The following is a 20,387-nucleotide window of genomic DNA, read 5'->3' as shown; positions in this document are numbered from 1 at the left end:
CCCTCGGCCGGTGGTGAGTTTTGAACTTTTATGAGAAAGCTCCCGCCAGCTTTGTGGTCACACCTAAAGTTTTATCTTCCTTATGGTTGGATTTACAATGGATCGGAATGAAGTTATCAATTTAATCTAGAGCTCGGCACCTCGATCTCCATAACAACAATATAATCGGAGAATAGCTAGAGATCCTCTACCAAATGTCTAGCCTTCAAGTTCTTAATCTTAAAAATAATTCTCTTGAAGCCCAAATCACAAAGGCGTAAAGGTGGAACCATATACAAGGGTCGAGCATCAATAGGCGAAGCAAAGAGTTCATTCCTTCCATGGGACAAAGACCCATTGTTAGCAGATTCTCTCGAGGAGGTCTCGGGGGCAGAATCCACACCTAAAGTTTTATCTTCCTTATGGTTGGATTTACAATGGAACCTTGGAATGACGAGTTATCAATTTAATCTATAATACTTTTTTTTAGGTACCATTCTAAAGGCGATCTCAAAAATTTATCAACTACTATTGTTAGCACATGCATGAAAACAAATTTTATGGTAACACATTCCCAAGCTTTGGTCGGATGCTTTACTTGCTTATGGAGACGTCTCTTCCAATGATTGTGCGATGAGGTTCGATAAACTTTGCATTAGGAACAAAGATACTTGCATTAGGTCAAAATGAGTTTTCAGCTCCCTTACCTCGAGAATCTTAGCGACTGGCCGAACTTCGAGCACCTCGATCTCCATAACAATAATATAATCGGAGAATAGCGAGTTCCTCTACCAAATGTCTAACCTTCAAGTTCTTAATCTAAAAAATAATTCTCTTGAAGGCGGATCCTAAAAGGCGCCAAGGTGGAACCATATACAAAGTCGAGCATCAATAGATCACGGGGAGGACAATGCATCAAGCGGAATGGTAATGGCACTGCCCGTAAAGAGGAGGCCAAGTGTCCTAAGTTTAAAAACACTAAAGAGCACCTAGAGTTTGAGCTGTTCTAGCGAATCTCTGTACAAGTTTAAATTGTTGTTAACTCACTTAGATTTGCACTAAATACGGGCCAAACTTGGATTGGTCCGCCATTTACCATACTAAAATTAATTCTATTTTTTATACTTATCCGATTCTAATTTAGAGAAGTATTCCTTAATTCAACTTCTACCTACGTTAGTTTCAAATTTTGATAAGTATTGCCTAATTAAACTTATACATGCGGTACAACTCCAAAGCAGGTACACTTCTAAAACTAGAACAACACCTTGAACTTATAAATACAACACAACCGATTAATATAATTTTAGAAACTATGGGCTACTCTGAGGAGAAAAGGTACACATGACAATAATTTCTTTTTCAATCTTATTAGATTTTTTAATAGTATTAGTAAAGCATTTGTTATTTTAATCCATGAACTTCGGCATAAATAATACATCTATCCATGCATACATAGCAAAATGGTTGTATATTCATCATAATTGTGATAACAATTGTAATTCTAATAGCTAGATATCTTTGTAGAGAACATTATATTTGGAAAATTCAATTTTTAGATTCTTTTTCAATCTTATTAGATTTTTTAATAGTATTAGTAAGCGGTTGTTATTTTAATCCATGAACTCGGCATAAATAATACATTTGTCCATGCATACATAGCAAAAGCGGGTTGTATATTCATCATAATTGGGATAACAATTGTAATTCTAATAAATTTGGATATCTTGTAATAGAACATTATTTGGAAAATTCAATTTTTTCGATTCTTTTTCAATCTTATTAGATTTTTTAATAGTATTAGTAAATGCTTGTTGTTATTTTAATCCATGAACTTCGGCATAAATAATACATCTGTCCATGCATACATAGCAAAGCGGTTGTATATTCATCATAATTGTGATAACAATTGTAATTCTAATAATTTGGATATCTTGTAATGAGAACATTATGACTGAAAATTCAATTTTTCGATGAGGTAAGCGACAAATCGGCCGGTTGGAAGGTTCGAGAACGCATATAAGCGAGAATGTGGGAAGGCTGTTAATCTCTGAGGACAAGACACAATCATATGGTCTACACACATCTTGCTACTTTGAAAAGGTAGAAACAGGACTCAAAAATTACTTCTCAAAAATTATTCTTTTTATATCAAAAATAATTTTTTGAATTTTAATCCACTTATATTACATTGTGCGGTCGAGAATCAAATTCATGCAAAGATTTGAAGGAGACATATTTGTAATTGATAAATTTGAAGTCAAAGAAACAATAGGAAGATATCGTCCGGTAAGATCTAAGTACACTATTTCTTTCACAAAAGATACTATAGTATCTCCTTGAAAATTGGGGACGACATTCAACGAGATATAATTTTTCGTTAGGTAGAATTTGAAGATCTTATGAAAACAAAGGATATCTCGGTTTTCATACCAAAGGTGAGTTCTTTATACATACCATATTGTTTATTATAACTAATTTCTAACAATGTCTACAAATCAGATTTCATAGGAAAACTTATCGAGTGGGACCAAAGAAACCTCAAGGATTTAGGAAATCACAATACAAAGCGAAAGGTAAACAAAATCTACATAAATTAGTTTTAACTTAATTTCTTACCGACTAACTATGTAAATCGTAATCGGGGAAGTGAGCTTACTATAGCCTTATGGGGTGACAACTCCGATAGACCCGGCAAATATCGGCAATCAAGAAGAAGATATGATGCTCATCATCACATCATTATACCTGAAAATGATTGGAAGTAAGTACAATTCTTAATCATCGAGTTATATAGACTGTTAAACATATATAATGGAAGTAAGTACAAATCTAATGTTTTGAATTTTCATATTTTCTGAGAGGAATACAAACTTTGTTTAACATCTGCGACAAAGTTGTACTTGAATTTGGAACATTTTGGCCACGTCGACCCAGGATGAGAAGCAGGTGATATTAGTTAACAAAAGCATTACTATTCCTCACAAAAGCATTAACAAATATGACTTATCCCTAATTTGTTTTCGTAGATATCAAATTAGAAATACAAAGTTCAAATTGAACAAGCGTTGATGAGGACGAGCCTACTTCAATGAAGGAACTAATGAATCAAGGCAGTCTCAATTTGGAACTAATTTCACTAGGAAAAGAAACACACAATCAGGTATACCAAGTAAATGCCTAAATAATACCGTGATGAAATTAATAAAAACTGAACTAATAAACATATTTTTTGCAGGGAAAGCAATTCACTTGCAGGGCAAAGTTTGTGAAGATATTTGGAAACCGGTGGAGCTACAAATCATGCGAGAACTGCACTTATAAGCATGTTGACAAAGGATCGGAACCTTTTTGCACTAATTGTGAAACAACATACAAGACTCCACAAGACAGGTAAAGGAATCACTAATAAATACTACATCTTCGGTTTTATAATTCATTACTAATTCCAACTTTAAAACATCAACGGTACCTACTTAAACTATCATTACAAGATGAGAGGGGAGATCAAAGCGGCTTTTGTCGTCTTTGGTAAAAGCGAAGAGAAAATAGTCGAGTTTCCTATCCAAAAATAATGGAGCTGACTTCGAGGCAAGTACATGACTAAATACCTAAAAAATTATTTTATAGAATGATACAAAGTTCGTAATTGAACCGTACCTACATTTATTTTGTCAAAAAGCAGGGAAAAACTACTGAAGAAATTAAAGAAAAGCTTGAAAAGAATGCGGGGAAGGAGTATATTTTCAAAGTTAAGCTGAATGAGTATAGTATAAAAGAAAAGTTCCTTCATTCATTAAATTTACGGATATATTAGAAGACGATGAAGACTCTGTTGAAGAAAATCGTCCATCAAAAAACCCGTAAAGATTCGTAAATGAGGAAAATGAATACAACAAAGAGATCAAAGGATGAAAAATATCTCCTTAGGATGGAAGATTACTAGGAATTCTATTAGGATTTATTCATATTTCATCAACAACATCGTACTTTGAGATACATTAATGATGTTTAAGTTTTAAACTATTTGAGGTATTTAGTAGTGTCTTTGGATTAATTTACTTTAATTCATTAATTCAATCTGAAATTTCTGAGTTCAATTTGAAATCTTTATGATAATTTATTTGTCCAAGTTTGTGTACACAAGTTGTGTCATGGGAAATTCTTAACATGATTTTTCGAAAAGGTTCCAATAAAGTTTCTGTTGTTACTTTGTGTTGCATTAAGGATTCATTAACAGCTGACCATTTTGGTACCTCAAAAGGGAGGTGCTCCTTATGATGCTACGGACGGCTGTCCGAAGTGCAATGACGGGTAAACTCAGATAGGATAGGATTGTGCGTGTCGGGCCCTTCGGGTGTCATATTTTTTTTTGGGCGAGTTCCCTGTACCATATCCCCCTAAGCTACGCGGTCGTAATATTGTGTTACGTTCCACAGCTGTTACGCCAGAAAGAAAAGGTTCCACACGAACTCCCGTTCTGCGGCGTGGTGGCAGGACCGCTAGGGGATTGGCTCAGGGTGTAGATAGGGTCAAATCTGCAGGGGTCATGCAAATACATAGGCCCCCTTCCTTCTGCCGAGTGGTTTAGAAGGTGCTTTCCGATCACGGTCCCTCGAGGCGAAGGGTTAAGCGTAGTATGCGGCTCCCTCGACTTCCGCTTATGTAACTAATGTGCGGAGGCTTATGTAACTGTTTGTGGAAAAACCTATTATATATAAATGTTTCCCAAGCCCGTGTTTTTAGGTATAAAAACCTTAGTAAGAATTATATATAAATGTTTCCCTAAGATTCTCCGGCTGTTGTTTTAGGAGGTATAGAAATACCTTCCCAAAGAATGATCTCATAGAGTACCTCTTTTGAGCTCTCTATTGCCCATTTCTCCTTAGAGAAATCATTACTTGCTTTTTCCTCTATAGCCAATTAGGCTTTATCCCCCTTGCGATGTTTCCTCCCTTAAAGGCTTTATCCGTTCCCAAGAATACCAAATTCTTACGATGTTTCCTCCTAAAGGGCGACCAAAGGGCTTTCTTAGCGACCAAACGGTTACCGACCCCATCAAGGCATGACCTTATTAGTATGGGGCAACCATCTGGTGAAGGTTTCTTGCTCATCAAGATAGCATTCCAGTGTTCGAGAACAGATTATGGTAGACCCTACGGTTACCTACTCTAGGAGTCCTGGTTCGCGGATCGATCGTTCAATCGAATCGTTCCACGAAAGGAATCCTGAATTCCGATAAACAAGTTGTTGTTGATTCTCAAACTGGGACTAGATCATTAATAGGATTAGTAGAATCGTCTTCTCAAACAAGTTAAAACACGAAGATACTTTCGGGTAGAGGCTATCTGAGGAACAAAGGATGCAAAGCAGAAGCGGCAAAGATTAGCTGAACTTGGAAGGCAAGAAGCCATGTGGAAAGATGAAGAAGACCATCGAAAGCCGGGAAGAAGAAAAGACAAAAGACACGAGATGGTGGGACGAAAGTATTTTGATGCCAAGCCAAGCGAGAACCGATCGTGAGGTTGCCGGGAAGGAGCGGGCCAAAAATAGGTGGTCCGTGGTTGAGCTTGGAAACTATGTATGAGAATACGCCCACAAAGTAAACGCCGTAGGGAGAAGCATGGGAGGTACTATTTTTAATTTTTACCCTACATTTATTGATAGGCCTATATAGTTTCTCTTAGTGCGTAAACATTTGTATATATATATTATTTACAGCCCAACTACTCACATTTGAACATGAGTGCATACATTCCTTGCCTTTCTTATACTAAGGAATCAGTTTTAACTATAGGATGATAGTACTTTTTGTTATTATTTATTAATTTTTCTAAAATGTTTTGATTGGTTTTATTAGTGATGTTGTATTTGATCAAGTGCTATTAACTAAGGGGTTTATTCTCTATTTTTTAGTTTGAATCATCAGTATGAGTCGGACTCTACTAATGAATGTCTCCAACCAATAATTCATTTATTCTTCTAACGATCCATTGTATTTTTTGTTTGTTTTGGTAAAAAATAATTTTACGCGTTTTGATGCTAGCAATTTTTTTTTCCCTATTGAAACAACAATATAAAGTTAGTTCATGGGCAAGGTTGTAGGATCAAATTCACGACGACTGCAAGGATCCTTCTATTTGTTTATTTTGTTCCGTACCATCTATCTGCAATCTCTTTTTTTCTGCTTTAGGGTCTAAAGTTCATTTGGTTTGATTTGTTGTTAGTGATTTGCTTTTACAATGGTCCATGTTTGGTGTATGATAGGAAGATAGTTATATGATAGCCAAGATATAGTATTTTGTATTCCATTATTTGTAGCACATAGGTTGTGTGACTCATCTAATTCCATTTCCAGTTCACGTTTGGTATAACTTAAATTATTACTTCATTTTGTTTCAATTATGTAGCCTTAGTAGCATGTTAGCCTTTTATTTGTGGAGAACCCATCGTTTTATATGTGGAGAATACACCCCATGTATTCAATTAGTGTCATTGACAATGAGGTTGACTGATTGATGAATCCAATTATATATATTGTGAAGTTGTGATTAATATGAAATAGAAGCCATGTACCCCTATTAGTTTTTAAACATTATGAGTCTCCCTTATATAATTTATCAAAGGGCTAGATTGTCAGGCCATGTCAAAGGTTCCAGTTATTATGCTCCTTAATGATTTCAAAAGTATTTCTTACATATAGAACTACGTGAACCATAGAAGGGATGATGGGGATTTGTCTTAGCAAGTAGCAGTCCCCTTTCGAGCTCTCGGGGGGTGTCCACGTCAGTTTTTACTCCACGAAAATTTAGGATATATATATAAGTTAAACCCCAAGTCCCAATAAAACCCACGGTTAAAAAAGATGTTCCTTCGCTTTCTAAACCCCCAACAAAAACCAAGGATGAAAAACTGAATAATTGATTTCTATCTCTCGCTAACACTATGCGTAGCTAGCACATCTTCTCGCTATCTTCTTCCTTGATCTCCAACGTGAGTTTGGCAATTAAAACTGGTTTTTCTCTCATCGTCAATCTTTTTTAAAGATTTTTTGGTTAAATCATATTTCAATATTAAATTCACGCTAAACATTGTGGAATCCTTAGATTTCTCATATGAAAAGGACAAAAGGCACTCGGGACTAAGACTATACAAAGGTGGGGTTAGTTTGAAAAAAAAATACCAAATGAGTTTTCGACTATCATTTTGTCAAACTTTTTATTTGTTATTCACTGAAAAAATGTCAAACAAAGTCATGGATAATGGATTTCTCTTCACGGACAAAACTATACTATGTTGAACACGCCCACAATATTGAAGAAGAACAGTTTTAGACTACTGAGCATAAAAGGAACATAAGAGTCGATCATCATACTTGCCGTCTTTTAGATGCCAAAAGCTTACTCTCGGATGAATCCACGAGGTGTCACCGATGGCTTAACTGAAATTTCAAGTTAAAGTCATCCCCACCTTTATTTGATACTCTTGGTATCAACTTATATCGCACAAATGCTAGCAGAAAAAGGGATGAGAGGCTAGCAAAGCGTTCTGGAAGGTTGAAAAGCATAACCGGGGAAAGAAATAAATAAAAAAAAAAATTAGGGGAGCGTTTTAACTATATCCGTCTTCCATACTTTACTTTCAGAATTAAAATATACAACCAAAAAGACAAGGAACCTCAATGGCAATAAGTCGATAACTCTAAAACATTTAATTATCCTCCGTTGATCATATACTTTCCACGGTTACAATCTACAATAGTGGTTTTTTCTCAAGTCCAAGTCGCAGGAATTGAATACTCGACTACTTATGCGAATCAAATACTACTTAAATGAAATCATGAACAATGTATATTCTCTCGATTGGACCAATTTCAGGTGGTCGATGAATCCGGCGAGGAGCTTGGGGCGGCATTGGTGTATGTCACTATAGAGGATTTTCTCAAGTCCAAGTCGCGAGAATTCAAATCTTGACCGCTTATATGCGAATCAAATACTACTTAAATGAAATCATGACCAATGTATATTCTCTGATGGACCAATTTCGGATGCGTCGATGAATCCGGCGAGGAGCTTGGGGCCAAGCATTGGTGTATGTCACTATAGAGGATTTTCTCAAGTCCAAGTCCACGGGGAATTCAAATACCGACCGCTTATGCGAATCAATACTACTTAAATGAATCATGACCAATGTATATTCTCCCCGGACCAATTCAATTTCGTCGTCGATGAATCCGTGAGAAGATATCGAAATCAATAATTTTCATCTCCCGGTTTCTCACGAAGATGGAAGTAAGTTCTCTTCAAATTCCCATTAGCTCTCTTTACTCACTTTGAGATATTTGTTTCATATACTTTCCCATGTTCTCTGCATCCCGGCAAGGGTTTACTAGGCTCACGAACTCAACTCACAAAGAACATCGTACCTATTGGTGTGTTATAAAGGGTGATGGGTGTATTTCGGGCCCAATTTGTGGAGCTGGATCCTACTTCAAGAAGCATCTTGAGTTTGGATTCATTATTGTACTCGAACTTCTTTGCCACGAGTAAGATATCACGAACTAGCAAGGAAGTATACGGTCTAAAAGAATCCTATTTATACTTAACTTCCTAAACAAACATATCTAATAAGAATCCTATTAATACTAAACTTCTAATAACATAATAAAACCTAAACAAACCTATATATAAAAAAAAACCCACGATCCTCCTAACACAAAACAAAAAACAAAGGTAAACTTTCAGTTTTTCTTTTAGTCCGATTTACATTAGTTTTACATATATAACTGAGTTTTTTTTTGTTTTTTTCATTGCACGCAATAGAAGATATTCAATCAAGGCTTCAGAAAGAGTTAACAAAATCGATAAGGTAAACAATTTCTTTTCCAGTATTTCTCTTTTATGATTCAACTGATGATAATATTAAAGTTTAAACACATGAGATATTAGCGTTTTTTAATTCAAAATTATATTGAACTATATTGAACTTAAGACCTGTATTAGTGTAACAACCACTCACTATTAACTGTTCGCGTGGGGACGGATCTCCTGAGATTGATCCTTCACTCATGGACGGATTCGATACTCAAAGAAAGATGTTCCGGTATGTCACATGAGCCCCCCTCTTAAGGAAGTAAAGTTCCCAACACCTATGAATATAAGCCAGGGAGGACCGCATTTGATGGGCTTAGTGCTCTTAGCTAGACTAGACTTCGTAGTTTTTTCTAGCGTCCATCGATTACTGCAACTTCTTAGTCATCTCTGGATTTCATGTTACCATGGGCGGGACCGATCACTACGCTTTAGAGTATAGAAACCACTGAGGCTGAAAGAGTAATCACTTTCTTTTTTCAGCTATCCTTACCTAAAGGCACCCGCCGATAGGGTAAATCAGACTTATATTAGAGTCTCGGAACCAAAGAGATTTAGAGGCATAACTCAAGGGCCTCCGATTCTATTATCTAGGATTCAATCCGAAGAAGGAGATACTATGAAGCTCATTAATTAGAGTTTTGATTCAAAAGTAAGCTTCTCAATATTGTGAAATCGATTGGGGACTGGGATAGACAAGTCTCGAGTTGAAGCTATTGAGTTAATCAATCCAACACGACAATTTTTGATGAAATTATATGAAATATAAAAGCAGACCAAAGGAGAACATATCAACTTTCAAATCATCCATATGCTTAAAAATTAATTTCAAAGGGGAAAGGTGTGTGTGTATAAGGTACGGTATAGTATATATGTGTAAATAGAGTATAACAAAATGCATGTTTTTATATCAAAATTATGTAATGCTGGAACCAAGTTTAGTGGTATATATATACCTGCACTTATTCACTATTGCCCACTTTGACACACATTTGGTATCCTCCCACAAAGCCCTCTGAAGCGTAAAAAAATCCATCAATAAAACAAAACCTAAAATTTACATGTTCTAAAAATACCAAATTACAATATGCCCCGACAATGGTGAGATCAGATATTTTCGGATAATATAAACTAATGTAATTTTTAAAATGCAGCTCATGGAGTATGAAACCAAACACAAAATTTCACTCAAGCGTTGCGTTGAGAGAAATTCTAATCAAGGAAAAATTCGGGGAGAACCGGTTTACATATCAAAGATTGAAAACAACCGATACGCTGATGATGTCATAATAGATTTGCCGATAATGAGAGAAATCTTCAAAATCTGAATTATCCTATAAGCCAATTATTTCGGGGACGTATCAAACTAAGAAAGTGGACTCAGAAAATGCGGCTGCGAGGAAACGCTATCGCTTTCTACAATGAGATATACAAATTTGAGATTTTAGACGTCAACCACAAAGAAGTCATTACTAAACGTGAAGAGCTGCATGAAGCAAATACTAGAGAAAAACAACTTCATCAAGATATTGAAAACTTGAGAAAAGAAAATGCCTATTTGAAGTCAATAAATGAAGCATTGCTTATAGGAGGACCAAATTGGGATATGGACTACCTAAGCATCCCAAATAATTCATCAGATTTGGATGAGGATTAACGTAGTGTTTTTCAAGCTGAACTCTATATTGGATGAGGATTACCACAGTGTTAGATCCATCAAATTTATGTTTTTGTTTTTTCAATTTGAATTATCTATAGTTCATCATAACTTAATGAAATATTTATTTTAGGCCTACCCCCATATGTATGACCCCCTAAGTCGGTCTTTGCAATCATAGATACATAATTTCTCCATGAACCTAAGTCTTCCCTCGGTCTCCTTAGAAGCGGCCCCGCTTATCCATTTGTCTTAAACCTTCCGACCCTACGACCACCAGGTCTTGGGGGGTATCTTCAAACTGGAATCAACCTCTTTCCCTCTCTTCCACTTTCCTTTTTCGGAATTGCCTCGCCCATAGATGGGTGTAATATCAGCTTCAGTTACCTCCCCTTTGCACACGGGGCACTCCCTATGATCACAAAGATGAATATGCAACCACCGATATAAACACGGCCCGTGAGAACAAATGACCACATGAAGTAACAACCTGGTTCCTTAGCCACATCCAAACACACATTGCAATCAAAATTAGCCATTCCATTCCCTTGCTCCTTTCCATCCTCGTCTTAAATCCTCAACCACAACGCGCCAAGGCTATATTTTTGGGGACACACCATCCATTTCATTCAACCCCTCGAAACTATAGTACCACCACCACTACTGAGCACTGGGACCGGGTGCTGCTGTAGATGAAAATGCTTGACTTTTCGAGTCGGACTCCACCCCATAAGGAACCCTAGACCTATACCTCCTAACCCTCGGTCTACGATTCGCTTCAATCAATCTCCTAAAACGAAACTCGGGTATTGAAGAAGGTCTCGCTGCAAAGAGCCATCATCAACCCTCGATACTTAACGAGTGGCGGGACCACCACCCAACCGCCACCAATATTATCAAGATTATTGACTTGATTAGTAGTAGTAGGTGAAACGGAAAATACGGAACATGAGTATGATAACCCAAAAACCGACGCTTTCAATCCAACCCAAAGATGAACAAGATCGAGGAACGGTTAACCTCCCACCAAAATCTCATTCATAATTTCATACCTGCGGCAGAAGAAACTTTTCGCACCACTAAACCCCAAACATCTCTCCAACCAAAAATCTCATTCACAAAGAACACTCACCCCACTAGACCCCAAACCACTCTTCCACCAAAAATCTCATTAACGGATAAAGGCGCAAGCGGTTAAAGACTCGCGCCGACTTTCGACCCCAAACCACTCTCCCACCAAAAATCATTGATCGATCACGGTATGAACGGCAAATTTTCGCCACACTCAAACCCAAACCATTCCCTAACGGCAACCCTTTCTCAAAGTGTTTCTAACAACAATAATGCAACTCTCTTTTCCAATCATTTGCATTTTTGTTGACATAACATAATATACAAGTATATTACACAACCTGCGACAATTCAACAAAAACATTCTAACAAGTGTACCGGTCAAATAACGAGGGCCAAAAAAATAATGCTCAACATTACTCAATTATATACTTTTCTAGAACATACAATGCAAATTAAACACTAATTAAGAAATTATAATGAATAAAGCAAATTAATAATGCTAAAAAGATACTAACTTTTGCAATCATTCTGCGGTCAAACCTTTCTTAAGTAGACTACATCGGAATCTCCCTTTTCTCCTGTGAAGACATTCGATGCGTAAAATGTATCGGCCTCGTCTGTTTCCCAAGAACTCAAAATCTATCTCATCATGCTTTGAGTTTTGAGATGATATTTGAACATCATTTCGCACATTTGCAGAAATATAAGAAATTTGGAATACTTCCCAAGTGATTAAGTGAACAAGAACTTTTGGTGAACAGGGAACCACTTACATAGAAGGCATTGCAGATTCAGTCGCTCATGCCAATCGGCAACTTGGTTGCATATAGGTTCCATTGTTTCCAATGTCCCATCCGGGAACATAGCTTCAAGCTCAGAGACATTAAATCCGACGCGTTTTCCCGTGTTCGGGGAGCCCCGCCAAGTTTCTTCTATTGAAGACCTCACACAATCCATACTCGATCGTTACCTTGACCTCATTATCGGCGTCCATGTAGTTTGCGTTTTTGTCGACGGTACATAGTGCTTGTGAAGCCGTTTTTATGCAACCAAGAAAGGCGATACAATAACTCCGGATTGGTCTTTGAAAGATTGTCCTTGAATTGTTTTCCTATGGCTTAAAGCTCTAGCTTTACCCGCGGTCCGGTTCAGAGGCGGATCCCATGGTCGTTTCATTGTTGATTTCCAAAGTGGATCTTCACGGTCTAACCGATCACCATGTCTCATCACGGTGATACCATCTTAATTTGCATCTTGAAGTGTCCAAACAAGTAACCCCTTTGATCAAAACCCGACTGCGATACGAGATCCAAGTTAAACACTATCGGTACACTCTCGAGGTTTTCCAACAAAAAACGAGGAAACATAATTGAGTATTGCTCTTACAGTCTTACCGGTGTATTTGTCAACGAGGAGCTGAATCTCATTACCACCATTGAAGTACTTAATGTGATCAAAAGCCCATGTGGGCACATAGTTCTGTTAAATGTAACATGAACGGCTTTCTTTGAGCTGCACTCATTGCTCCCGATGCTAAGAATAAAAACACCAAACACGAGAATGAAGAAGCTGACCATCTTTACTTCTTTTGGAAAAATAAGATGAGAGCTAATGTAACAAGAGCAATGGGGGGTCTATTGTGGCTGCGTTTGAGTGTCTAATAACAACTATAATCAATTTAGTTTGATAGGAAGTTGCGTGGGAAAAAGAGGTACCAATTCAAATTTGAATTGATACAGTACCCGCTTAAAACATAAGTTCTAATTTGTTGGGCCCAGGCCCAACAGTAATAGTATACTTATAGGTTTCTAAACCCAATAGCTTCTACCTAATTAAAAAAAAAAAAATCTAATTTAAAATAAGGTTATTTAGTTTTAGGTCGTCCCAATAATATGGGTATTTGCATTGGACCCAAAGTTTTACGTTTCTTAGCTTTAGGTAACTCTATCGTTAGTTAACGATTAATTTACCAAGTTTGACCGTCTATTGTGGTGTGTATGGTGTTATGCCATTTCAAAATGCAACAACGACCCTCACACGTTTTGCACGTGCCCACACTATAAAATTCAAAATCCAAATTTTAAAATACCCGACACGTGTCATAATCCATGATCCTGATAAAGTGGAGGTTGCAAAAAAGGAGAAGCCCACTGTTCCAAAATATCAAAATTTAAGAGATATACAAAACTAAAACCTACTTAAAATTGAACTTCCAATCCCTTAGTAAAACATAATCTATTAACCTAAAAAAAACAATTTAACTACACATATCGAAAAACCAGGTATCCTATTTTCTTCCTCTTCTCTATTATTTACAATTGTTTATTGACTTCATTTTATTATGTATATTGCAGATAATGGCGTATGAAAATTACAGCTTATGTAAAAAAAAATGCTAAAGGAAATTCTAGAAGCAGGACTTAACATTCAACAAGATCCAGTCTACAACACAGAATTAGAGAGCGGACGATTCAAAAGCACTGTGACATTAAAGTTACCAAAAGACTTATTCTTTAATAGTGAAGACGTCATAGTTAAAGAAATTGATGGAAGCCTAACATATTCTGTTGCAAAAGCAGAGGATTAAGTGACTTTTCACGCAATACAGAGTTTATAAAGGATGAACGTGATATGGAAATTGAAGACTTCAATTTCAAAGAACTTATGAAGAAAAGAATAGAAGTTGAAGAGAAACAGAATCAACTCGACATCCTCAAAAATATTATGCTAGATTGTTTGGTTGATGATAAACACAACAAAGATAAAATATATTATCTCGAAGAAAAAATTAAAGGAATGAAAGGCATGGAGAGTTCCATAATAAAGAAAAGAAAACCATGAGGATTAGTACTTTAATACCAAAACTTTATTATGTTGGTCACATAGTATTTTTTTAATAGCAAAGGTTTAACGCTTCTTATTTATGAAAGTTTGTCACTATAGAGTCAGTTAATTTTTAGTTTAAATTTATAATATAAGCCCGCTCACTTTTACAATTCTACTACTTCAAGTTATATTGTGTTCGATATCAAAAAAAAAATGCCAAGCAAAGATAACATATCCATATTAAATTTTTTGGATGTAGATGGAGGAGGAAAACACAGGGAACGAAATCAAAATTATATTTTTTGGATTAAGGTTTGTTTTGATATTTTACATTAGTACAAAACAACATGTAAAGCTGGCTTAGGGGCTGAAAGTTTACAAGCAGAAAAATTAAACACAAATACAAATCAAAGGAATTAACACATCAACATGTTTAATCAGTCTTAACTATCGTATGTCTAAAGAACCTATATACGTCTTTCGTGGTTCTTCTGATTTCAGTCTAACCAAAGTGGGTAAGTATATTACAGAAGGAGGTAAGTTAAAGAAATTCAGTCCTGGAACTAATGTTTCGAGTTTAAAATCCTTCTTGAGTGTGTGTGTGTATAAAAAAATGTATAACTTGATAGTTCACTAAATTACTTTTAGATTACTTTTTGCTTCGATAGCAAATATGACATGATAATTGTACTAGCAACTTTTTATGCATTGCATAGGTAGGTTCGGATTCAAGACATAGAAATGCTCAAGTCTTGAAAAATGTATGCCAAAGTTTCGTGTAGATTTGCTTTTGAAATTTGAAGTAATCAATGACTTAACAATGCATCAAATAGAATCTGAGCCATTAATTATATATATGTACTATGTATATCACAAGAATGTATTATCTTACACGGACCTTTCATAAAAGTGTCTATCAACTTTGTAAAAGCTATATATAAAAAATAGGCTAAACAATATTATAGTAGACAAAATGACATAAACCAATTTTTAATCCAAAACATTAATCGTAGAAACCAACTTCTAATCAAAAACATTTTTTTTTTTTAATTTAGAGCAACACAAAGCAAACAATATATTATTCTTGCATTATTTATTCGACATAAGCTTCCAACCAACTCAATTTTTTAATTAACTTACTTGGCCAAGCAAAATGCATCGCTTATTCAAATGCATTAAAGTCTTCAATTTATCTAAAAAAATCAGAAATACAATGACATCGAACTAACTCAAAAAATCATTAAAACATGGGATACAAATGCATTGCAAAAGTGACCTCATAGAATAATTAATAGGAATTGAAAGCTGGATGCAACTACATCGAATTAAGCTCATACAATAATTAAAATGAAATTAAAAATATGATGCATATGCATCGAATTAACGAGAAATTGGAAACTGGATACAAATGTAAGGAATTAATCTAAAAAATAATTAACAATAAATCGAAAATTGGTTGTAACTGCATGGAACTAATCTCAAAGAATAATTGATGGAAAATTGGAAACTTGATGAAATTGCATTTAACTGACCTCAAAGAATAATTAACAAGAAATCATAAAACTGGATGAAAATGTGTTGAACTAACCTCAAAGAATAAGTAACAGAAAATTGGATATAAATACATTTAATTAATCTCAAAGAATAATTAACTGGAAATTGGATGCAAATGCATTGAATTAATCTCAAAGAATAATTAATGGAAAATCGAAAATTGTATGCAAATGCATTGAATTAAGCTAAAAAAATAATTAACAAGAAATCGAAAACTGTATGTATAGACAAGTGTTTAAGTGATAGACAACTACGAGTATATAGTTTGTCTTTTCGCTATCACTAAGTTTTTGAAAATAAAATAGATTTTAGTATGATCTCTAATTTATCATAAGTAAAAGTTAATAGATAAATATAATATTAATATATTTTTTTTACTTATACATTAAAGCAAAAATAAAAATATATGTTTTTTTCAAATCATAAGAAAAAAAATAGCTTCATATAACGGCACCCGTTCGTAGGACCGGTTCGAAAACTAGTCCTAATATAAATCTTCCACCGGCATGAGTAGTCAAAATCAATTTTATTATTATTACGTAATTATTTCAGTATAGTTTTTGCCATCAATTTCTTTTGAAATTTTTTCTGTGCCACCCATTTCAATTCTCATTTCAACCATCTTTCATTTAACTACATTGCATCCCATATAAGTTAGTTTGACATTATTTTGTTCACAATAATTTACGATTTTTTTTCATACGACACTTTGTTATACATGCCGCTCACTATTTTCTTATTCCATGTTTTTCCTTGATTTTTCTTCTCTTCTTTGCCATATGAACTTTGTTCGCATGCAAAAGAGGGGGCGGTGTTTCGACCCGCACCTACGTGGCAAACGTCCATTATGTAGGGGTTTCTATTTTTATTCGTTTAATCGACAGGGCTAAAGCCCAATTTGGAATACCATGGATCAATGTACATGCCCATTAACTCATGTGTCTAAGGTTGAACCTTAGCCACATGGCTTGCCACTAACGTACATTGATTTATGTACAGATTCGTTTCTTATCAAAAAGATAATTATCAGTTCAGAGTTATATTCAATTACAATTACTTAAGCTACATGGAGTCTCTACTATACCTATATAAATACCAAACTATTTTTCATATAGAACTACGTTCTTGAGACTTGATCTCATCGATAATTTGGATAAATAGGCAACCGAAAGGTACAGTCTCATCATTCTCTCGATCACCATCACTTTTTTCACTACTTTTCTACGTTATTCATCTCTTTCGTCACCACTTAGTGTTTTGATCATATTTGGTCGAAACACACATCATGCAAAAAAACTTCTCAACTAACATAGAATAAATATTAAAAAAATTACCTAGATCAAGTCATTCGTTTTTTTGTTATGTTCGAGTCTCCTCTTTTTTAGAATTGTAACTAGCTCTGAGAAGTGATGACCCCCAATGTGCCAGAGCCATTTCGGCAAATTATGCATCCTCCATGCTCTGAGAAATTGATTTCTCTCCGGAGAAACCTTACTACGGATGTTTTCCATGTATTCAACCATTTTAAAGGTTTCTCCTTCGCCCTTCCACAATCCTCATTCTTTTTTATCATTTTCAGACAAACTAAAAGTCTTCCTTTTCATAATGATGTCCTACGATTTGAGGAAGATGCCCTTAAAATAGATGCCGAAGAAGAAAATGAAAACTGACAACTTTTTTTTTTTTTTTTTTTTTTTTTTTGAAAGGCAAAAAAAAAAAAATTTGTCAGTTTTGGTTATCATACATCTTCTAAATCATCTGCAACTTTTCTTTGCATGCATATCGATTCGTTACCATACATATTCACACAACAACTTATCATACATCTTCTAAATCATCCTCATTTGTTAGTTTACTCGATTATTTTCAAACACATCATGCAAAAAAACTTCTCAACTAACACAATTGATCTTCTAAATCATCCGATCCACAACTTTTTTTTGCATGCATATCGATTTGTTACCATACATCTTCACACAACAAACTATCATACATCTTCTAAATCATCCCCATTTGTTATTTTACTTTATTATGTTCAAACACATTATGCAAAAAAACTTCTCAACTAACACAGTTGATCTACTAAATCATCCACAACTTTTCTTTGCATGCATATCGATTTGTTACCATACATCTTCACACAACAAATTATCATACAACTTCTAAATCATCTCTATTTGTAACTATAAATAGGAGGGGTGGTGTTCTCAATAAAGGGGTCAATTCCTTTGTGGCCAATTCACTTGAGGCCTTGTAGCCAACTCTCTCTCTCTCTCTCTCTCTCTCTCTCTCTCTCTCTCTAAATTAGTTAGTTAGTTAGTTTTAGAAATAGTTATAGTAATCTAGTTTATTCTAAAGCACAGGTCTGGTTAATGTTATATAGAAGAAATAGTGTATGTCAGTAAGCATTGATCTGTTCCTAGCTAACCTTATATAAAACTAACATACGGTGTCTCTCAGTAGGTGTAGGCCTCATCACAGGCACGATAGAAGAATAAATAAATGGTGTGGAAACAACTCAATTCGAGCCATAGATCCCTCTTTGGGAAACAATTATTTGCACCATATTTTTTCAGACTTCTTTAAATTCTCATATGTGCGTTAAGAAATAAGAGTGCATCAAATAGCTCTTATGGCTTGATACAAGATGCGGCCTCTCTTAATCAAATTACAACTAATTCACATTTACCATCTAAGTTGCATTCAACATATTTCATGAATTTAAAACACTAAAAGCATCATAGCAATATATAGAACGATGGGAATGTCACTACATTGCGGGCTAAGGTATACCATAGAGCGTCGGACACGATATTCTCCAAAAACTCAAGACTTGGACCAAAACATTAATAATATAAGAAACGTAACAAAGAAGACCCTGGGACCATAACAAAAACACTTACAATAATAGTGCTAGAGGAGAATTTAAAATCGTAAACATGCATATAGAACTTAATTAATTAGGGTAACGGGGACTTATACATTATTTCATTTTACTCAATGGTCAATGTTGATGGTGTGGTACTAGAGTCTGTGGAGTCACAATAGTACTAGTCGTGGAGTGTGAAGCCTTCCTTCTTGGTGAAGCCAAGTGTACCATACATAGAAGGCCAACATTTGTGCTCACTACTCAGTGACCCAAATGGCTCGACAACAACTGGGTCCTAGGCATGTTTCACCATTGAGAAAGAAATGAATGACTTCACCAGTACATGCTCGTAGCTCGATCAAAGCAAGATTCCCAACACTTGTACTAGTCCTCAAATTGTAGTCAAGTGGCGAGAGTTGAACCTGTGGTCAGCGGTCGTGCATATGCAGTCATAGACACTATAATCCATGTTAATAGCATAGTGATCATGAAAAGTTTCATTTACTTAGAGGTGTGTTGGCGAAACTAATACCAATCGATCCCCACTAGGATAACTTGTACTTGGACAATCTACTTCTCCAATAAAAAGTCTAAACTTTAACTACAACCAACAGCCACAACCTAAACTATGGATACAACTATCACAAACAAGCAATAGTAATATAAATTAACTTACCACAATGTAAACACAAGATGTAATGTGGTTTGGCTAATGACGCCTCCTTAAACAAGAGCAAATACTTTTATAAGTGCGGGAAAAAATATTACAATCATTCCTCTCAAGTCTCTCCAAACTTACTAGATCACTCTTCTCTCCTTACAAGATTTTTCTCTTTGCAAGGGTTTCCTCTTAATTTTGGTTGCTCTCAAAATTGGGTTTCTATTCAAGACTCTACTTACTCAAAACCTAACTTTTGGTTTTATAGTAATCTAAAATTTTGATACGTCTGTGAATTTCGGTTCCAAACGATATGCCCATGTCGAAATATCAAGTCCCGAATGACATGGTGATCGAGGTCGGGCTGATGTTGCTCAAAGCGATCTACTACGGACCGTGGAGACTCAATTCGATAGTATCAACTTCGAACGACGCAATCGAAGTCGTTCAAGCTTATTACACCCGCGATGTGAGCAGATCGTTCAAAAACTCGATTCCAGCAGCATCAAGTTCATACGGCACAGCCGGGTCGCTCACACTTCTTCTCAAATGGTACAGTACCATGGGGTCGTTTGCCTTCACACTAGTTCTACCTCACCAGGTCATACCAGCCCATGGTGAGGGACCCCAACAATCTCCCCCTCCCGAAACCAATTGGGGGTCCACACATTCGAATCAGCGGGGAGGAGTGTGCTACCATTCCTACGGTAGCACAACAAACATCAAACTTGCATTTCGGCAAAACTTTGGTCATCATATCCAACCTGTTCTTGTCGATATGGATCTTCTCAATACATAATTGTTTCTCTTCAATAACTTCTCTAATCCAATGATAATGCACATGTATGTGCTTGGATCTAGAATGAAAACTCGAATTCTTGCTCAAATGGATGGCGTTCT

At 35.6% G+C, this 20,387-nt stretch overlaps 1 protein-coding gene across 1 annotated transcript; it reads right to left on the bottom strand.

Annotated features, from left to right (window-relative positions):
• Nucleotides 1-12,312: 12,312 nt before the first annotated feature.
• Nucleotides 12,313-12,807, bottom strand: LOC147488548 (uncharacterized). The gene is made up of 2 exons (XM_086574409.1): nt 12,717-12,807; nt 12,313-12,512 (listed from the first exon to the last, which is right to left on the bottom strand). Exons 1-2 carry the CDS (start codon nt 12,805-12,807, stop codon nt 12,313-12,315), a joined length of 291 nt encoding a protein of 96 aa, XP_086430535.1.
• Nucleotides 12,808-20,387: the final 7,580 nt, after the last annotated feature.

The sequence above is a fragment of the Coptis chinensis genome, chromosome 7, assembly GCF_015680905.1.
Source record: "Coptis chinensis isolate HL-2020 chromosome 7, ASM1568090v1, whole genome shotgun sequence".
NCBI lineage: Eukaryota > Viridiplantae > Streptophyta > Magnoliopsida > Ranunculales > Ranunculaceae > Coptis > Coptis chinensis.
Note: the sequence above shows the minus strand (reverse complement) of the source record. Positions and strands in the feature narration are given on the sequence as shown.

Coding starts and splice junctions, on each gene's coding strand:
- LOC147488548 (XM_086574409.1), bottom strand. CDS start 12,807: ATGAGACATGGTGATCGGTTAGACCGTGAAGATCCACTTTGGAAATCA. Junction 12,513..12,716: donor GCCTCTGAACCGGACCGCGG/GTAAAGCTAGAG, acceptor GGTCTTCAATAG/AAGAAACTTGGCGGGGCTCC.